We start from the raw sequence: 16,439 nt of genomic DNA on the forward strand, positions 1-16,439 counted from the left end.
TGGGAGCGGGAGAACTGGTCCAGCACCTGCCGGGGGCAGCGGTGCTGGGGCCGGCGTGCCCAGGGCTGCGGGCAGGGAGCCGCGGGGCAGCGCACACATGCAATTAGGGGAGCCCTGATGTAGGTCAGCGGCGTCCCTGTGGCTGCGCAGGCACAAGGAGGCTGTTTTCCAGCTCTGTTTGTTAAGGCTTGGAGAGAGATTCCCGCCCCATGGAGTGCAGCTTTTGCGTGCCAAGAGTATGTGTGCAGTTAAACCCGGAGCTTGGCACAGAAACCTCCTAACCCTGCAGGGGTCTGGTCCCTGCTGGGGGGGGGGGCACAGGGAATACATCCAGGAGGGTTTGCAGCAGGCTGTGGACACCTTCCTGGGAAGGGAAACACTGGGTCAAGTTTTCCTCGTCCGAGGAATCAGGTTTCCCCACTTTCCAGGAAGGCTCAGGCTCTGTGGAGCCTCCAAAATAACTCCTCCTCATGTTGTGCTTGTTCAAACTCTGCTGTGAAGTGGCAGCATTGGAGAAAAAGAAACACAATTCCCAACATTTCCTGCTGCACATCAGCTGCTTTTCCCTTTAACAGCTTGGGAGGGTCTAGGAATAAACCCACACAGGAGCAGCACAGCAGGACCTTGCCCAGGGCCAGGACAAGGAAGAAGCTGCTAAATGAACTCTTTTGACTCTACACTGAAGAACGGGGGGGAAGAAAGCAAACCCCAGGACCCAGGGTTGGAGTTTAAACTTTTATTTCCAAAAGAAGCCAAAGCCAAAAACCCAAAACCCCCCTAAATCCTATCAAATTTCAAACAATTACATTAATGTAGCTGCTTCCAACAGCCAAGTGTTGAAGAGTGGGTGCAGATGAACTGCTTAAGGGCATCCTGGTTCTCAAACCTCCCAGTATAAATAGTTTTTTCATCAATAATAGCACAAAATAACTTATTATATATCTTAGCATAAAAACTTGAGAATTAACACCCCAAACAATACATTAAAAGGGGTTGTAAAATGCTTTGATTAATCTTAGGGTTTTCTTTTGCTCTTTAAGGTATTTAATCCAGAAGCTGTAAGTTGCACTTAAAATAGGTGGAGGCTGTCGGGCGTTTTCCATGAGGAATCTGGCCGTGCAGCACCCCCGGGGCTCACTCCTCCAGCCACGCAGGCGCTTCTCATCCCTTTCCTTCCACGCTCCTCCGTGTCGCTTGGCAGTCCCACACAACGCGTAGCTCCACTCCAACCTCCCCCCACCCCGTGAGATCAGTTTTAGCTGGGTATTTTTTTGTCGTTTTCCGCTTTTCCCCCTGCCCTCCCTCCCGGGTGATCCTCGTGCCAGGGCAGGGAGTAACTTCCTGAGCAACTGCTTGTAAAGTGATTGCGAAACTCGAGTGCAGTCGGGTTCAGCCGAGCGCTACGGTCACCGCTCGGGGAGGTTAATCACAGGCACCCACTGATCCATGTACCGGCTCTCCCGGCAGAAGCACATCAGCTGACTCAGCGCTGGATCCTTCCACTGCGAGGCGTGGGGGTTCTGGAAAGAGAAAGGTGTGGGGGGGGATATGCTTTAATACAGGAGCAACACCAACCCCTATAGAGAGGGATGGAAAAGCAGAGCAGGAAACCCAGGAGCATGAATCATCTTAAACTGGCACTAAAGCAAACCAACCAGTTGACTCCAGAAGGATGAGTGGAGTTCTGCAGCTTTGGACTGCAGGGTAAAGGAGGAAAAAGGGGTGAAAAAGGGGGAAATAGACTCATAGAATGATAAAACTTAAAAAATAGACTCATAAAATGATTAGAATTTTAAAAGGGAAATCATGGAATCTTAAAACAGATTGGGCCGGGAGGGACCTTAAAGCTCATCCAGTCCATGGGCAGGGGATACCTTCCAGTAAACCAGCTTGCTCAAGGAGTTTCCTACGGATCCTATAGGATGTTCTCTGTGCCAGACAGAGGTTTGGGAGTCAAGCGGGCAGCTCTGTGCCCACAAGCACAGTCAGTTCCGGCTGCATGGAATGACATTTTGGAATTGCATTCAATTCCATGCTTTGCAGGGCACCTCCATCAACACCCACTGGAAAGACAGGTTATGCCTCATGGCTCGTCCATGCCATGAGGCATCCGGCTTGGCCATGCCATGGGGCATGACCATGACACACGGGCTACCCCCAGCAACCAGGATCCATCCGGACTCACCGTGACGAGGACGCAATGAAGGTCGGCGGGTGGCCCGGGGCCAGCGGCGGGCAGCAGGAGCTGAGCCAGCCGTGCCGGGTTGTTGACACGGAGGATGTTGATGTCGTTCTCGCAGCAGAAAGCCTGGATCAACGTGAAGTGGATCTGCAGCGCCGCATCTCCCTCCTCTTCCTCATCGGCCGCAAGTAAGCACAGCACCACGTTATCCGGATCCCTGCGGGGATGCACAATGTCACCGGGAAGGGTGGCGGCACACCGGGGTAAGGGGTTCAGCACCGGGGTTTCACTCACACATTAAGTAACTTGGCTGCCTCATAGACACCAAGGGTGAGGCTCCGCTGGCTCAGCGCCTTGCTCAGCACCTCCTCCAGCGCGTCCCCCGCCTGCTCCATCCTGCCACCGGGACAAGCACAGACAGGAAGCCACCGGTTACCGAGGGGGTTGACACCGCTCCGCACCCCCTTCCTTCCCGCATGCCGTGCCCGTACCTTACCTCCCGGCGGTGCGGTGGTCCCCGGGCAGCTCCTCCAGGGTCATAGTTCCGCTGCGGGCCGTGCCGGGTACTGGGACCGCTCCCAGTAGCGCCCTGTCCGCTGCGCGCCGCGCCACCGCCTCTGCAGCACAAAGGCGCCCCGCAGGCGTTATCCGACCTGCGTCCAGCCAATCCGCGCCGGCCATATTTGCATATCGCCCATCTATTGGTTTATGCAAATGAGAGCACTCCCCCTTCTCGCTGACACCGTGCCTTAGAGCCGCCGGCCACGGGAACCGGCGGAGCGGTGGCTGCTGATTGGCTGCTGGAGGTGAGGGGGCGTGGCCTATGGAGGCGATGAGGTGGGGGCGGGAGGAGCCGGTTCCCGTCAGGGAGCAGCCGCCGATCCCGGGAACGGGGAGCAGGGATTGGGGCTGGGCGCGTTCGTTCTCCTAAGCCATAAAACCGGGAACCCTCGGGGCCGGTTCCCGTTGTGGCAGCGCGGCCGTGGGGCGGCCATTTTGAGCGCTTCAGCTTTGCTCCTCCGTGCGCCCACACCGAGCCCGAGGCTCCCGTGCGGGTCGAGGTGTGCCAAGGGGCTCTGCTGCCTGTGTCCGGCACCACCGGGATGTTCCCGGGATAACGGTCCTGGGTAGGATACCCCCTCCATGAGCATCCATCCTATGTGGGTCCAGCCTCACCACCCCTCACAGCACCAGGGCCAGCCTGCACCGGGCATCCTCCTGCACCGATGTGCTCCCGCTTGCTGCGGCCCCACGGGCACGAGTTCCCTGGGGCCTCCCGTCGGGATGGAGCTGTCTGCCCGCACCACGGAGCTCCCCGGCAGGAACCGCGCACCCCGCAGCGGGGGGAGGCAGCGCCGGCCTGGGCACAAGGTGACAGCAGCGGCTGCGGCCGTGCCCGGCGGTAGGGATGCTCCGAGCCCCTTTGTCCAACCTGGCCTTGAGCACTGCCAGGGATGGGGCAGCCACAGCTTCTCTGGGCACCCTGTGCCAGCGCCTCAGCACCCTCACAGGGAAGAGCTTCTGCCTAAGAGCTCAGCTCAGTCTTCCCTCAGGCAGTGTAAAGGCGCTAACCAGAGCAGCCTACCCCAAACCTTGCCTTGGAGGACACCACCCCCACCTCTTGCATAGCTCGGGACACTGGTGTTTGACCCAGAGGAGGCAAATAAGGCATCAGAGTGTTAAAACACATGTTCTGTGTGTAGTGAACAGTGTAGTTTCACTGCAGCCTTGCTGGCTGGGAGAGGTAAGTCAGCCTGACGATAAACCCCACACTTAGGAGGCAGCTTCTGCAGCTCTGGCCTCCAGCCTGCACATTGGCTGGGGCTGGCACAGTGGATGCTCGCTGCTCAGCTGTGTTTGGTGCAGGTACCCACATCACTGACCTGCACTGGGGGGTGCAAGAGGCAGTGCTGCAGTCAGGAAGAGCAAGCATCAGCTCTGTAGCACGGTGGTGTGTCTGACAGCCACAGCTCTGTGTGCGTGCTCCTGCTGCAAGGAGGGATCTGTGCCCTCTCACCGGTTTGTCTTCTGCCAGGACACATTATCATTTCCTGGTGAGTCACAGGTATTGCACAGGCAACTTTCCTGAAGCTGGTAAGAGTCTGAAGTTACAGAAGTTATCCCCATTTACTGCACTGGGGAGAGGGACGTGGAGCTGTTGGAGCGAGGCCAGAGGAGGCCATGGAGGTGCTGCGAGGGCTGGAGCAGCTCTGCTCTGGAGCCAGGCTGAGAGAGCTGGGCTGGGGCAGCCTGGACAAGAGAAGGCTCCTGAAGGGGAGAGCTGAGAGCAGCTCCAGTGCCTAAAGGGGCTGCAGGAAAGCTGGAGAGGGGCTTGGGACAAGGGCCTGTAGGGACAGGCCAAGGGGAACGGCTTGAACCTGCCAGAACAGGGGAGACTGAGATGAGCTCTTAGGCAGAAGCTCTTCCCTGGGAAGGTGCTGAGGTGCCTGACAGTGCCTCCCCATGCAAATACTCCTCATGGGGGGACTCTCTTTGACTTCTGCTATGGGGAAGCAAAGCTGCACATCCCATAGAGCCATGAGACTGCTCTGCAGCTGATGCTTAGCTTGCTCCTCAGATGCTGACTCAGCTAAATGTGGGTGTTTGACCCGGTGCGCCCCAGCCCCCTCAGCAGCCCCTCCCCAGCCCCTCTGCAGGGTTTCCAAGAGCTGGGTCCAACCTCGTGTTTCTCCAGAGCCAGCTTTCCTGCCATCTGCCCCATCTCCAGCTGGGGCCTCCGGGGAGGGCTGCTCCCGATGGAGCCGTGTCAAAGATCGCGTTGTCTCAGCTGTTGCACATAAGAGTCTCCATCCTCCTGTGCTGAGAGCCAACACGCTTGCCCAATGCTGGCTGGCGCAGTCCCACCAGCCCCCGATGCTGCAGCGGGACCTCGATGCTCCCTCAGGCAGCTTTGGGCTTTGGGAGTTTGCTTGTGGTGGTGTTTTCCTTCTCTTCATCTGCAGCAGCAGCAGTTTCCCAAGGCGGTGTGTGCTGGACATGGTGCGGTGTGCGCTGTGTGTGCTGGGACACGGTGCTGTGTGTGCTGAACACAGTGCTGTGTGCGCTGAACACATTGTGGTGTGTGCTGGACATGGTGCGGTGTGTGCTGGACACGATGCTGTGTGTGCTGAACATGGTGCTGTGTGTGCTGGACACTGTGCTGTGTATACTGAACACGGTGCAGTGTGCGCTGGACACGATGCTGTGTGTGCTGAACACGGTGCGGTGTGCGCTGAACACTGTGCTGTGTGTGCTGGACACGGTGCTGTGTGCGCTGGACATAGTTCTGTGTGTGCTGTGTGTGCTGAACATGGTGCTGTGTGTGCTGAACATGGTGCTGTGTGTGCTGGACACAGTGCAATGTGCGGTGTGTGCTGTGGGTGCTGGACATGATGTGGTGTGTGCTGGACATAGTGCGGTGTATGCTGAACACGGTGTGGTGTGCGCTGAACATGGTGCAGTGTGAGCTGGACCCAGAGCTGTGTGCACTGGACACGGTGCTGTGTGCACTGATGAGCTCAGCTGAGCTGTGTAGGGCTGCAGAACCACTGCAGGAGCCACCTACAAAACAGCACTGGCTGGGAAACCTCTTTCTGCAGCAGCATGTAGGGAGGGATAAAGGGAATACAGAGGGTAAACTTCAGCAGGGGAAGTTCAAGATAGATGAAAGGCAGAAGCTCTTCCCTGGGAGGGTGCTGAGGCGCTGGCACAGGGTGCCCAGAGAAGCTGTGGCTGCCCCATCCCTGGCAATGTTCAAGGCCAGGTTGGACACAGGGACTTGGAGCAAGCTGCTCCAGTGGAAGGGGTCCCTGCCTGTGGCAGGGGTTGGAGCTGGGGAAGCTTTAGGGTCTCTTCAACCCAAACCATTCCATGTTCCTATGATTGAAGCAGCCCCTCGGTTGTGTTGTCTCTGGCAAAGGAAAGCCCCTGAGTTTGCATGTGCTCAGCTCCCGGTGCCCCTTGTCCTGCTGCTGCAGCCTGATGAGCTGTGACACAGGGAAGCGTCAAGAGGAAGGGCAGAGGCTCTCTCGGAGCAGGTGGAGGTGGCAGATGGCAGCACCGCAGCGAGCAGGTGGAGCTTTGTGTGCTCACCCCCGAGTTAAGCTCGCTTAATTTGCTCCGTCTCTGTTAGCAGCGCGAGTCTGGCCTCCCTGCCAGGGCTCAGATTGTCTCTCACAGGCGGTCAGGCCACCAGGCCCCATCTGTGCCTGGCTGCAGGGCTAAATCTGGCTTGCAGGCAACTGAAAAGCAGCTGAAGCCTCTTTTCTCTCCGCTCGGCAGCAGCAGCTCCTGCCCTGCGCTGGGAATGGCAGCAGGCGATGCTCTAAATCTGTGTTGTCCCGCAGGGTTCCCGGCTGGGGGCACCTTCCTGCCCTCCCTTGCCCTGGGAAGCAGCAAGGATGCTGAGGGAGCGTGCGGCTCCCTCCTGCTCTGAGTGGGGTGAGGCACAGCAGCAGTGCTGGGATGCACCATGGCTGCAGTGCTGTGCAGCCCGAGTCGGAGCCGCAGTTGTTCCTCCACAGCTCTCGGCTGGCAGCTGCCTCTGAGCCTCCCTTTCATCGCCTGCCAAGAAGCATCCAGGGCGTTTTGTTCCCCCCTTCTTGCCCTTTAATCCCGACTTTCATAACTCACCAGCCTGCAATCCCCTCAGCAGCACGGAGATGGGGCCTGCATTGGGCTCAGCCGTGGGGACTCGGCTCTTCCCTGATGCTGGCAAACCCTGAGCTCCAAATGTTGTCTGGGCCCATGGGGTTTAGCTCAGTGGTGGCTCAAGGCAGCTTGGAGAGCACTGGGATAACACACGGGAGATGCCGGCTGGAGCCTTGCCTGTGCTTAGTGGGAGCTGCTCCCGCAGGGGATGTTCTCAGGCAACCAGAGACGCTTCCTGCACGTAAGAGCCCCATGTTGTTGGGTTTCAGTTGTTGGGAATGAGACCAAACATCAGTGGGTGTCAGTGAGGGGAGACGAGCCCTGTCCCTGCCAAAGGGGCTGGCAGCCGGCCAGGAGCCTTCCTGGGGGGCTGCCCCTGGGGTGGTCCTGGCACCGCTGCTGCTCCTGCTCCAGCAGCTCCCTCCTCACTTGGCTCCAGGCTGTCCCTGTGCTTCTGGGGCCCTGTTCCAGGGATCCAGCCCTCAGTGCCCTGTTCTGTGCGGGACCTTTCCCCAGCTCCACTGATCCCTTCCATTGCTGCATAGGACCACAGAATCCCAGCTGGTTTGTGTTGGAAGGGACCCTAAAGCTCCTCCAGCTCCAACCCCTGCCCCAGGCAGGGACCCCTTCCACTGGAGCAGCTTGCTCCAAGCCCCTGTGTCCAACCTGGCCTTGAACACTGCCAGGGATGGGGCAGCCACAGCTTCTCTGGGCACCCTGTGCCAGTGCCTCAGCACCCTCACAGGGAAGAGCTTTTCCCTAATATCCCATCTAAACCTCCCCCAGGTCTGTCCCTCTGCTCAGCACTGCAGGAGCGCACTGCCTGCATCCCAAGCAGCACAGGACCCTGCTCATGCGCTGGGGCTGTGCATTCCGGGGTGGTGTTTTCCCTCCCTTTGTATCTCCTGGATAACAAGGGCAGCAATCCCTTTGCAAAGCAAACGCCAGCTTGCACATTCCTGGGGTGGCCTCTGGTCCAACAGTCACTGTGTTCTCCCAGGGGCACCTGGTCCCGTGTCACTGAACTGACCCCAGCACCCGGCAGGCCCTGCTGCTTCCAGCCGGTGCAGGCACCAGGACCCAGATTCACCTTCCCAGGCCAGGGCATCCCTGCCTGCATCACCCTGGAATCCTGCGGGAGCAGAGCCTGATGCTCAGCAAACTTCAGCAAACTTGTCCCATCCCTTGTTCCTTGGCAGCAGAGCCCAGCCCCTCCTGGCTCCATCCTCCTCTCAGGCACTTGCAGGGAGCCATCAGGTCCCCCCTGAGCCTTCTCTTCTCCACACTGAACCCCCCAGCTCCCTCAGCCCTTCCCCATCTCTCTTGTGCTCCAGGCCCTGCACCAGCTCCATTCCCTTCTCTGGCCCCACTCCAGCACCTCAAGGTCTCTCTTGCAGTGAGGGGCTCAGAGCTGGACACAGGATTCCAGGTGCGGCCTCCCCAGTGCCCAGTGCAGGGGCACAATCCCTGCCCTGGCCCTGCTGCCGCACTGGTGCTGATCCAGGCCAGGATGCTGGGGCTGCCTGGGCACAAGGGGCTCCTGTTCAGCTCCATCAATCAGCACCACCAGGTCCTTTTCCATTAGCAGTTTCCAGCCGCTCTTCCCCAAGCCTGGAGCGTTGCAGGGGGCTGCTGTGGCCCAAGTGCAGCACCCGGCACTGAGCCTTGGTGAACCCATACCTGGAGCCATGGCTGTGGAGCCTGGACCAGCAGTGGGTGCTTGCAGGAGCCATTCCAGAGCCAGGAGCCGGAATCCAGGCAGCGATGGGCAAAGTCCAGGAGCTGGAACATCCCCTTGGCGCCTGCAGTGCTGCTCCCAGATAAAGCTGCACTTAAAGGTAGAGCCAAACTTTGTCCCATTTACTAGCTGTGTGGAAGGACAAACCGGCATGAGTGGCACTTGCAGGAGCAAACGCTCTCCTGCCCTGTGTGCTTCTGCCACAAGGAAATGGGCTTTGTGCAGGATCACTGTGGAATCATTATAGAGTCACTGAGGAATCACTGCAGGATCACTATGGGGTCACTGTGGCAGTGCCCCACTCCCCATCCCGGCTCTCCCAGGATGTTTCCCATTGGCATTCCTGGTTCCTGCCGGACAGGGCCAGTGCGAGCAGCAGAGGGCTGAGCACCCCCAGTGTGAAAACAACCCCAGTCACGCATGTGGAAACCAGAACTGGTTCAGTGGCAGCCGCCTGTGCTGCGGTGCCTGTCAACAGCAGGTAGGTCACACGGGGACAGGAAATGAGTTGCCATTGATCTGATTTCGTTCTGCCTCCTATAACAAGACAAAGGGGGAGAGGGGAAAAGGGGAAGGGAGCTCGAAGGCACAGTTTGGTGGTCGTTGCAGTGAGGACTGCTGCAGTGCATGCATGTGAAACCGTGATGATGTTTGAAAGTGGATCTTAAAATGCCGGTAATGGTCAGAAATGCAGGAATCTTGTTTTTAAGGACATTACAAATCCTTAAGGTCAATACCTAAAGGGGCTGCAGGGAACCTGGAGAGGGGCTTGGGACAAGGGCCTGCAGGGACAGGCCAAGGGGAATGGCTTGAACCTGCCAGAACAGGGGAGACTGAGCTGAGCTCTTAGGCAGAAGCTCTTCCCTGTGAGGGTGCTGAGGCGCTGGCACAGGGTGCCCAGAGAAGCTGTGGCTGCCCCATCCCTGGCAGTGGTCAAGGCCAGGTTGGACACAGGGGCTTGGAGCAAGCTGCTCCAGTGGAAGGGGTCCTTGCCCGTGGCAGAGGTTGGAGCTGGATGGGCTTTGAGGTCCTTTCCAGCATAAACCAGGCTGGGATTCTGTGATTCTCTGGATTTTGACCTGCATGGGCCATTTTCCCACCCCAGGACATGGCCCCTCCTGCTGCAGCAGTGCCCAGCACCTCTCAGGGCAGCAGAGCCCTCCCAACCCATGCAGAGCTGGCTCAGCAGCTGTAGGGCTGCTTGGGTGATTAATGGTGCCTGTGGCTGCCAATCAGCTGCTTTGCATCACATCCACATCCCAGCTCCTCCAGCAGCAGTGGGGCAGGGTGGCAGAGCCTGGTGCATGCATCACCCCCCCCACAACCTGCTGCCGCCTACCGGGGTGCTGGAGAGGAGAAGAGGCAGGAGCTGCACACAGAGGCTCAGCATTGGACCCGTTCTGGTGCAGCTGCCAGGAGCCAGTGCTGCCTTTGCTGTGCAGGGCCTGTGTGAGTCAATGCACTCTGCCTCTCTGTAGCCATGCTCCTGCTCCCAGCACAGGCAACTATGGGCAGAGGCCACCTGCCTATGGGTGTTCCTGCAATCCTAATCCAAACCTGCACTGGGGGAGAAAACTGCTGCCTGCTTTGAGGAGAAGAGGGCAGGGTGACCCCCAGGCCCTGCTGCTCCCAATGGTGCTGTGGGTGCAGACACGGTCCCTGCAAGGGTGCAGATGCGGATTCCTGTGTGGATGCGGATGCGGATGTGGATCCCTGTGTGGATGAGGATGTGGCTGCGGGTCCCCGCGCGATCGCCGCCTGCGCAGCGCCACCTGGTGTCCGTGCCGGGAGCAGCCAGAGGGAATTCCTGGCGCCCGGCCCCAGGAAAAGGCCGATTTAACACGGTCATTACCTGTTCACTAAGGGAGAATCCACCGAGGTGCGACGGCAGCGACAGGAATCAGCCTCCAGCGCCTGCCCTGGGGGGCCTGAGGTCCCTGACCCCATCCAGGTCCATCCCATCGGGAGCAGCAGGATTGGGGTGCTGGTGGCCACAAGCACTGGTGTGAGCCCTCTGGTGCGGTTCGGGAGCCACAAACTGCCTGGGGAGACTTGGAAGCACAGCAGGGGAAAAGGAGCAGTGAGAAACCTTCCCGTGGCAGCAGGAGCATGGAGCAGAGGGAGCGGGAGCCCTCCTGATGGCATCTCCTGTCCCCTGGCACAGGGAGCAGCCACAGCGCCGGGGAGGACATGGGAGCTCTCTGCCCTCCAGCCCAGGAGCTCTTTAGGAGGAATTAGAGGGGATGAAGCAGGCAGGAAAAGGCAGCATCATGTGCTCCAGGGCATCCACACGGATCCGTTTCCTGGCTGGCCTCATCCAGCAGCGATGCCCTGCGGGACATGGGGGCATGGGTGGTGTGCAGTGCTGCTGCAGCACCCGCATCCCTGCCTGCAAAGAGGGGACAAGGACCTGCACTTGTGGTTAATTTCCAAGCTTGTGAGCATGGATAAGGAAAGAGAACATGGGATTCTTCTTGGAGGGTACAGGGGCATCTCTGCAGAGCACTTGGAAATGGGCAGCTGCAAACTGATGGCAAATGAACACTTATTAACTGTGTTGTAGTGTCGTTGGTATGACAGAACTTGGTAAGCTGGGGTAGGAGAAGACCTGGGATTCCTTTGTCTTCCACTACTGAGCTCTTAGTGCCTGCTGCAGCATCGGGAATGCTGATGGCGAGGGCTCAGCCCAGCTGGGTGTTAGGGGAGGAGTGGGGCTCCACTGTGTGGCTGGGGGAGCCCATCCTTGTTGCATCACCGCAGACTGGGAGCTGTAAGAAAAGCAACCAATAACCCCAGACTCATGATCCAGTCACAGGGAAAGGTGCAGGCAGCCATCCCTGCAGTGTGGGGCTTGCCGGCTGGAGCAGGCAGGAAAGGGATGGGACAGAGAGCCTGGAGCAGCACCTTCTGGGCCAGTCCTTTAGCATAAACTTAACATAAACTGACAGGCTGAGAGAGCTGGGCTGGGGAGCCTGGACAAGAGAAGGCTCCTGAAGGGGAGAGCTGAGAGCAGCTCCAGTGCCTAAAGGGGCTGCAGGAAAGAAACCTGGAGAGGGGCTTGGGACAAGGGCCTGTAGGGACAGGCCAAGGGGAATGGCTTGAACCTGCCCGAGGGGAGACTGAGCTGAGCTCTTAGGCAGAAGCTCTTCCCTGTGAGGGTGCTGAGGACCTGAAGAGTTGCTCAGGAGGTGGGGAAGGGTCTTGGGTCTAAACCATTTGCAGGGGGTGGGCTGTGACCCAAAGGACTCCTCTGAAGCCTGACCAAAAAGGGATTCCCTTCGGGAAGGGGTTCTATGACTGCGAGGAGCCTTGAGCAGGGATCAGAGCTTGCCAAGGTTGGCCTGGCCATGCTGGCAGCGGCTCTGGTGCCGTTCCCCACATTGCAGGCCCCGTGTCAGTACCGCTCTGTTCTTGGTTCTTTCCGCAGTGGTGTCAGTGTTCACAGTCAGTGTGTGCACCACAGCCACAGCAAGCACAGATCCTGCTCCCCTCCTTCCTAAGGGCAGCAAGAGGCTGCCCAGGCTGCTGGGGGGTGCAGCAGGGACAGGGATGTCCTTGCTCCAGCCAAGTCCCTGCTGCATGGGATGGGCTGGTGGCTCCGCAGCCCTTGGCCACCAAAGGTTGGCTCCTGACTGCACAGACTGGTTTGGCTCCATTTTTACTGTGCCTTTCCAGCCAGGAGAGCACTGTCTCGATCTGATTCTTCCTAATGCCCTCCAAAGTCTATTTCTGGAGATGTTTGTGGTTATGCATGCGATATGGTGGCATGTCCCCACATCTCCCCCTTGTGCTGGGGACCTACAGTCTGTTATCAGGATGGGCAGCCCCATGCTGCTGCTTGCTCCCACCATTAGTAGGACCTCTACCATGACCAGGACCTCCACCAGCAGCCCTGGAACCACACTTCCCGCCATGCCTTATCTGAGCAGGCAGCCCTGCAGCTCCCTGCTCATCTCTTGCTTTATCTAAAGCAGCAGCCTCAGGGAGTGCAGGCAGTGAAGCACTCCAGGTCAAACCCACTGCATGAGGAGGTGTTGGAGGTCTTGCTGCAGGTCCTGGGCTGCAGGCTGAGCATCCTTGGTTCATCCTCTGTGCTGGTAGGTGCCTCCAACCCCGGAGCTGAGCAGGTAAAGGTTGTGCTGCCAGAGCAGGAGTTGAGGGTGCCCAGGATCTCTTGGAAACACATCCTGAGCTGTTGCACATCCTCCTTAGGTGTTTTTAATGACCACAAGTGTGATGGAGAACCAGACCCTGGGTGCTCTGCTTATAGAATCAAATGGGTTGGAAAAGACCTTTAAGATCACCAAGTCCAATGCTGCTTGTGAGCAGCCTCCTGCATGCTGCGCTGCAGCCTCAACAGCAGCCCTGGCTGGGGTTCAGCTCCCTCAGTCCCCCTGCACTGTCCATGGGAGGGGATTGGCACCTCAATCTTCCTGTCTGTACAGGCCTGATGGGCTGAGGGAGCAGCCAACTCTGCTCTGCACCCCAGGGATGCACACCCAGCCTGATGCAGCCACTGGCACTGAGGTGGATGATGGGATCCTTTGCAGTGCAGGGGATTGGGATGAGCCGGAGCAGAGGGAAAACCTCCCTGGCTGCAGCTGCAGCCATGGGACTGGTTTGGGCAGAGCACAGGGAGCTCTTGTTACCACCCTGAGGAGCAGCTGCAGCAGGGGCAGTTCTGTGACCTGCTTTTGCTGTGCCTGATCTCACTTTGGTTGTATTTCCCCCCTGTCACCACAGGTAGGACCGAACACATGAGGTCTGAGTGTGTGCAGGACCTGCACATCCACCGAAGCCGACGTCCCTGGGGCTCGCTGCATGTGCCCTGCTCACCTCTGGGAGCACAAACCCCATCAGCATCAGCACTACTGGCTCAAGCTAATTGCCCGACCTGACATCATGCTGGGGGAGGTGGTGCCTTCCACCGCTCACAACACACCAGGTTTGGTGCACGGGAGCTGCTGCTCCTGCACATCCCATCTGCCCAGAGATCCATGGAAATCCTGCGGTTTGCCTTGAGCCCTGGGGGGGGGGTTGGAGATTCCCCTCGCTGGTCCCCAGCCTCCCTGGTGCCTCTGCTGAGGTTTTGTCTCTGGTGAGAGGAGCCAGCAACCATCAGAGGTGGATGTGGGGATGAATCATGGTCACTTTGATCCCTGTGTTGGTGGCTTTGATGTGGGATGATCCCAGAGAGGGATGGCTCTGCTTCTCCATACCTGCTATGGGGATTGAATTTCCTTAAAGGGTTTTTCTGCATCCCAAGGAAGAGCTAAAATCAGTGCTGAGTAACACCCCTAGGGCATTGCTGGTGCTTGTTTTGTGTGAGGACTTTGGCTATCTCTACACCACCACCCCAATGGCAAGCATGGGATCTCTTCCCAGCCATTCCCCTTGGCCTGTCCCTACAGGCCCTTGTCCCAAGCCCCTCTCCAGCTTTCCTGCAGCCCCTTTAGGCACTGGAGCTGCTCTCAGCTCTCCCCTTCAGGAGCCTTCTCTTGTCCAGGCTGCCCCAGCCCAGCTCTCTCAGCCTGACTCCAGAGCAGAGCTGCTCCAGCCCTCGCAGCAGCTCCATGGCCTCCTCTGGCCTCGCTCCAGCAGCTCCACGTCCCTCTTGTGCTGCTGCCCCAGAGCTGGATCAGGGCTGCAGGTGATGGAGGATGCACAGGACTTGTTTAACTGAAACACAGCAGAGCAGAGCCTTGGTTGACTGCAGTGTGCTGGGGAGATGGTGATAGAGTCACCCCAGTGTCACACACCCACAGGACCTCTCCTCCCTCCCCAGGGGTCCTGCAGAGCTCTGCTCCTCCTGGAAGTGAAGCAGGCAGGGAGAGGCAGGCAGGGAGAACAGGCAGAGTGAGGGGAGCTGGGGCACAGGTGTGGGGGGAGCTGGGTTTAGGGTACTGGGTCTTTTCAAACCCATTAGGTTGGTGAATTTTTGGGGCTGGGGTTTGCAGCACTTTCAGCATAGCCGGGAATGACCCCACTGTGATATCACCACAGCTGAAAATGCAGTAAAATGTGATGTTTCTGATGATGCTTTGATGTGGTAGAAATTTCCCTTTCCTTGATCGCTGCATTTCTGCGCCAGCCCACAAGTACTTGTGCTTACACAAGTGCCTGGAGGCCATGGGACGTGTCTGGGGTTCCTCTGGGCCATGGGAAGGATGATTCCCTCTTTCAGGACACATTATCCCAGTGCCACAGGGCTGGGGCTCTGCTGGCGTGGTGGGAGTGTAGCCGGATCACAGCTCCGGCTCCGGCTCTCCCGCAGCTGCCAGGTGGGAAGCGGCATCTTCCTTAACTGAGCTCTGCTTGGCTGTGCCCCAAAATAAACCTGTGCTCGCTGCCTGCCCTGCACTGTGATCCATAGATGGGGCTTGGAGCAAGCTGCTCCAGTGGGAGGTGTCCCTGCCCGTGGCATGGTTGGGACTGGAGGAGCTTTAAGGTCCCTTGCAGCACAAACCAGGCTGGTGCTGAGGCGAGCGCTGTGTCCCCGCAGCCCCACACCAAGCAGGGTGTCTGCGGCTGACTCAGAGCTGCTCCTGCTCCCCTGTGTCCCTGCTCAGCTCTCCCATGGCTGCTGTGCACAGCCCGCAGCCCCGCTCGCTCCGTGCTGGCTGCACGAACAGGACGGGCTGGTTTTCAGCACGGAGCAGGCTGGTGCTCGGAGGCAGAGCTGCAGAGCACAGCTCAGCCCCACGCTGCCTCCCCCGGCCCTGGGAGCAGCCTCGGTGGCAGGGCTAGCACAGGGCGCATCAGCAGCAGTACCCCGGGGCTTTTCAGCACTGTGGGTGGTGCTGGTCCAGGTTCAGACTCTCCGTCTGCTCTGGACAACAAATGGTGGCAAACCAGCTTGCTGCAGACACGTCCCATTTGCACACTGGCTCCAGACATAGATTTGGCCAGATCGGTAACTTCAGGACGTTGGAACCCAAAAGCCCAAGCCCAGCCTCTATGCTTACAGGCAGGACACAGCAGGGACAGCCCCAGGCCTTGCTCACTGGCATGGAAAACCACGCTGATGGCAGCAAAGAAGGCGCAGAGGAAACTACTCCCAGCATTGTCCTGCTGCTGAGAGCACAGGAACATGCAACGCTGGGCTGCTGCTCACCCGGCTGCGATCGTGGTTTAACGGGCTCCTTTCCTGTTGGCCACAGGGCTGTGGTGTGAACTAGGCAGCCTCCAATACAGTAACAGGGGGAAACCCAGCATCTTTGGTGTTTTCCAGCCGGGTTGTGGCCCTGGTGCAGCTCTGGGTGCAGCCCATGGGCAGTGTCGGCATGTGGGAGGCAGCAGCAGGCACGAAGTGCCCGTGTCAGCGGCAGCCGCATGGGAACCTGCTCATGGAAGCAGAAGGCAGCTTCAGCTGCAGGGAGGAGACTGCTCTGCCCAGACAGTTACCAGCCGGCCCAGCGGGTTTCCTTTGGCATGTCCCAGACTTCCCAGATCGCTGCACTCAGCCCCTGGATGTTTCACTGAGGGACACTGGGTTCTTTCACAGAAGCCCAGCCTGGTTTGGGTTGGAAATTACCTTAAAGCTCCTCCAGCTCCAACCCTTGCCACGGGCAGGGACCCCTTCCACTGGAGCAGCTTGCTCCGAGCCCCTGTGTCCAACCTGGCCTTGAACACTGCCAGGGATGGGGCAGCCACAGCTTCTCTGGGCACCCTGTGCCAGCGCCTCAGCACCCTCACAGGGAAGAGCTTCTGCCTAAGAGCTCAGCTCAGTCTCCCCTGTTCTGGCAGCTTCAAGCCATTCCCCTTGGCCTGTCCCTACAGGCCCTTGTCCCAAGCCCCTCTCCAGCTTTCCTGCAGCCCCTTTAGGCACTGGAGCTGCTCTCAGCTCTCCCCTTCAGAAGCCCTCTCTTG

General features: G+C 58.8%; 1 protein-coding gene across 1 annotated transcript; it reads right to left on the bottom strand.

Moving 5' to 3' along the window:
• Positions 1–721: 721 nt before the first annotated feature.
• Positions 722–2,824, bottom strand: GADD45A (growth arrest and DNA damage inducible alpha). The gene is made up of 4 exons (XM_005151189.3): positions 2,679–2,824; positions 2,477–2,578; positions 2,186–2,399; positions 722–1,520 (listed from the first exon to the last, which is right to left on the bottom strand). The coding sequence occupies exons 1-4, from the start codon at positions 2,720–2,722 to the stop codon at positions 1,407–1,409; spliced, it is 474 nt and encodes a 157-aa protein (XP_005151246.1). The 5' UTR covers positions 2,723–2,824; the 3' UTR covers positions 722–1,406.
• Between the last annotated feature and the right edge of the window lie 13,615 nt (positions 2,825–16,439).

This window comes from Melopsittacus undulatus, chromosome 6, assembly GCF_012275295.1.
Source record: "Melopsittacus undulatus isolate bMelUnd1 chromosome 6, bMelUnd1.mat.Z, whole genome shotgun sequence".
NCBI classification, from domain to species: Eukaryota; Metazoa; Chordata; class Aves; order Psittaciformes; family Psittaculidae; genus Melopsittacus; species Melopsittacus undulatus.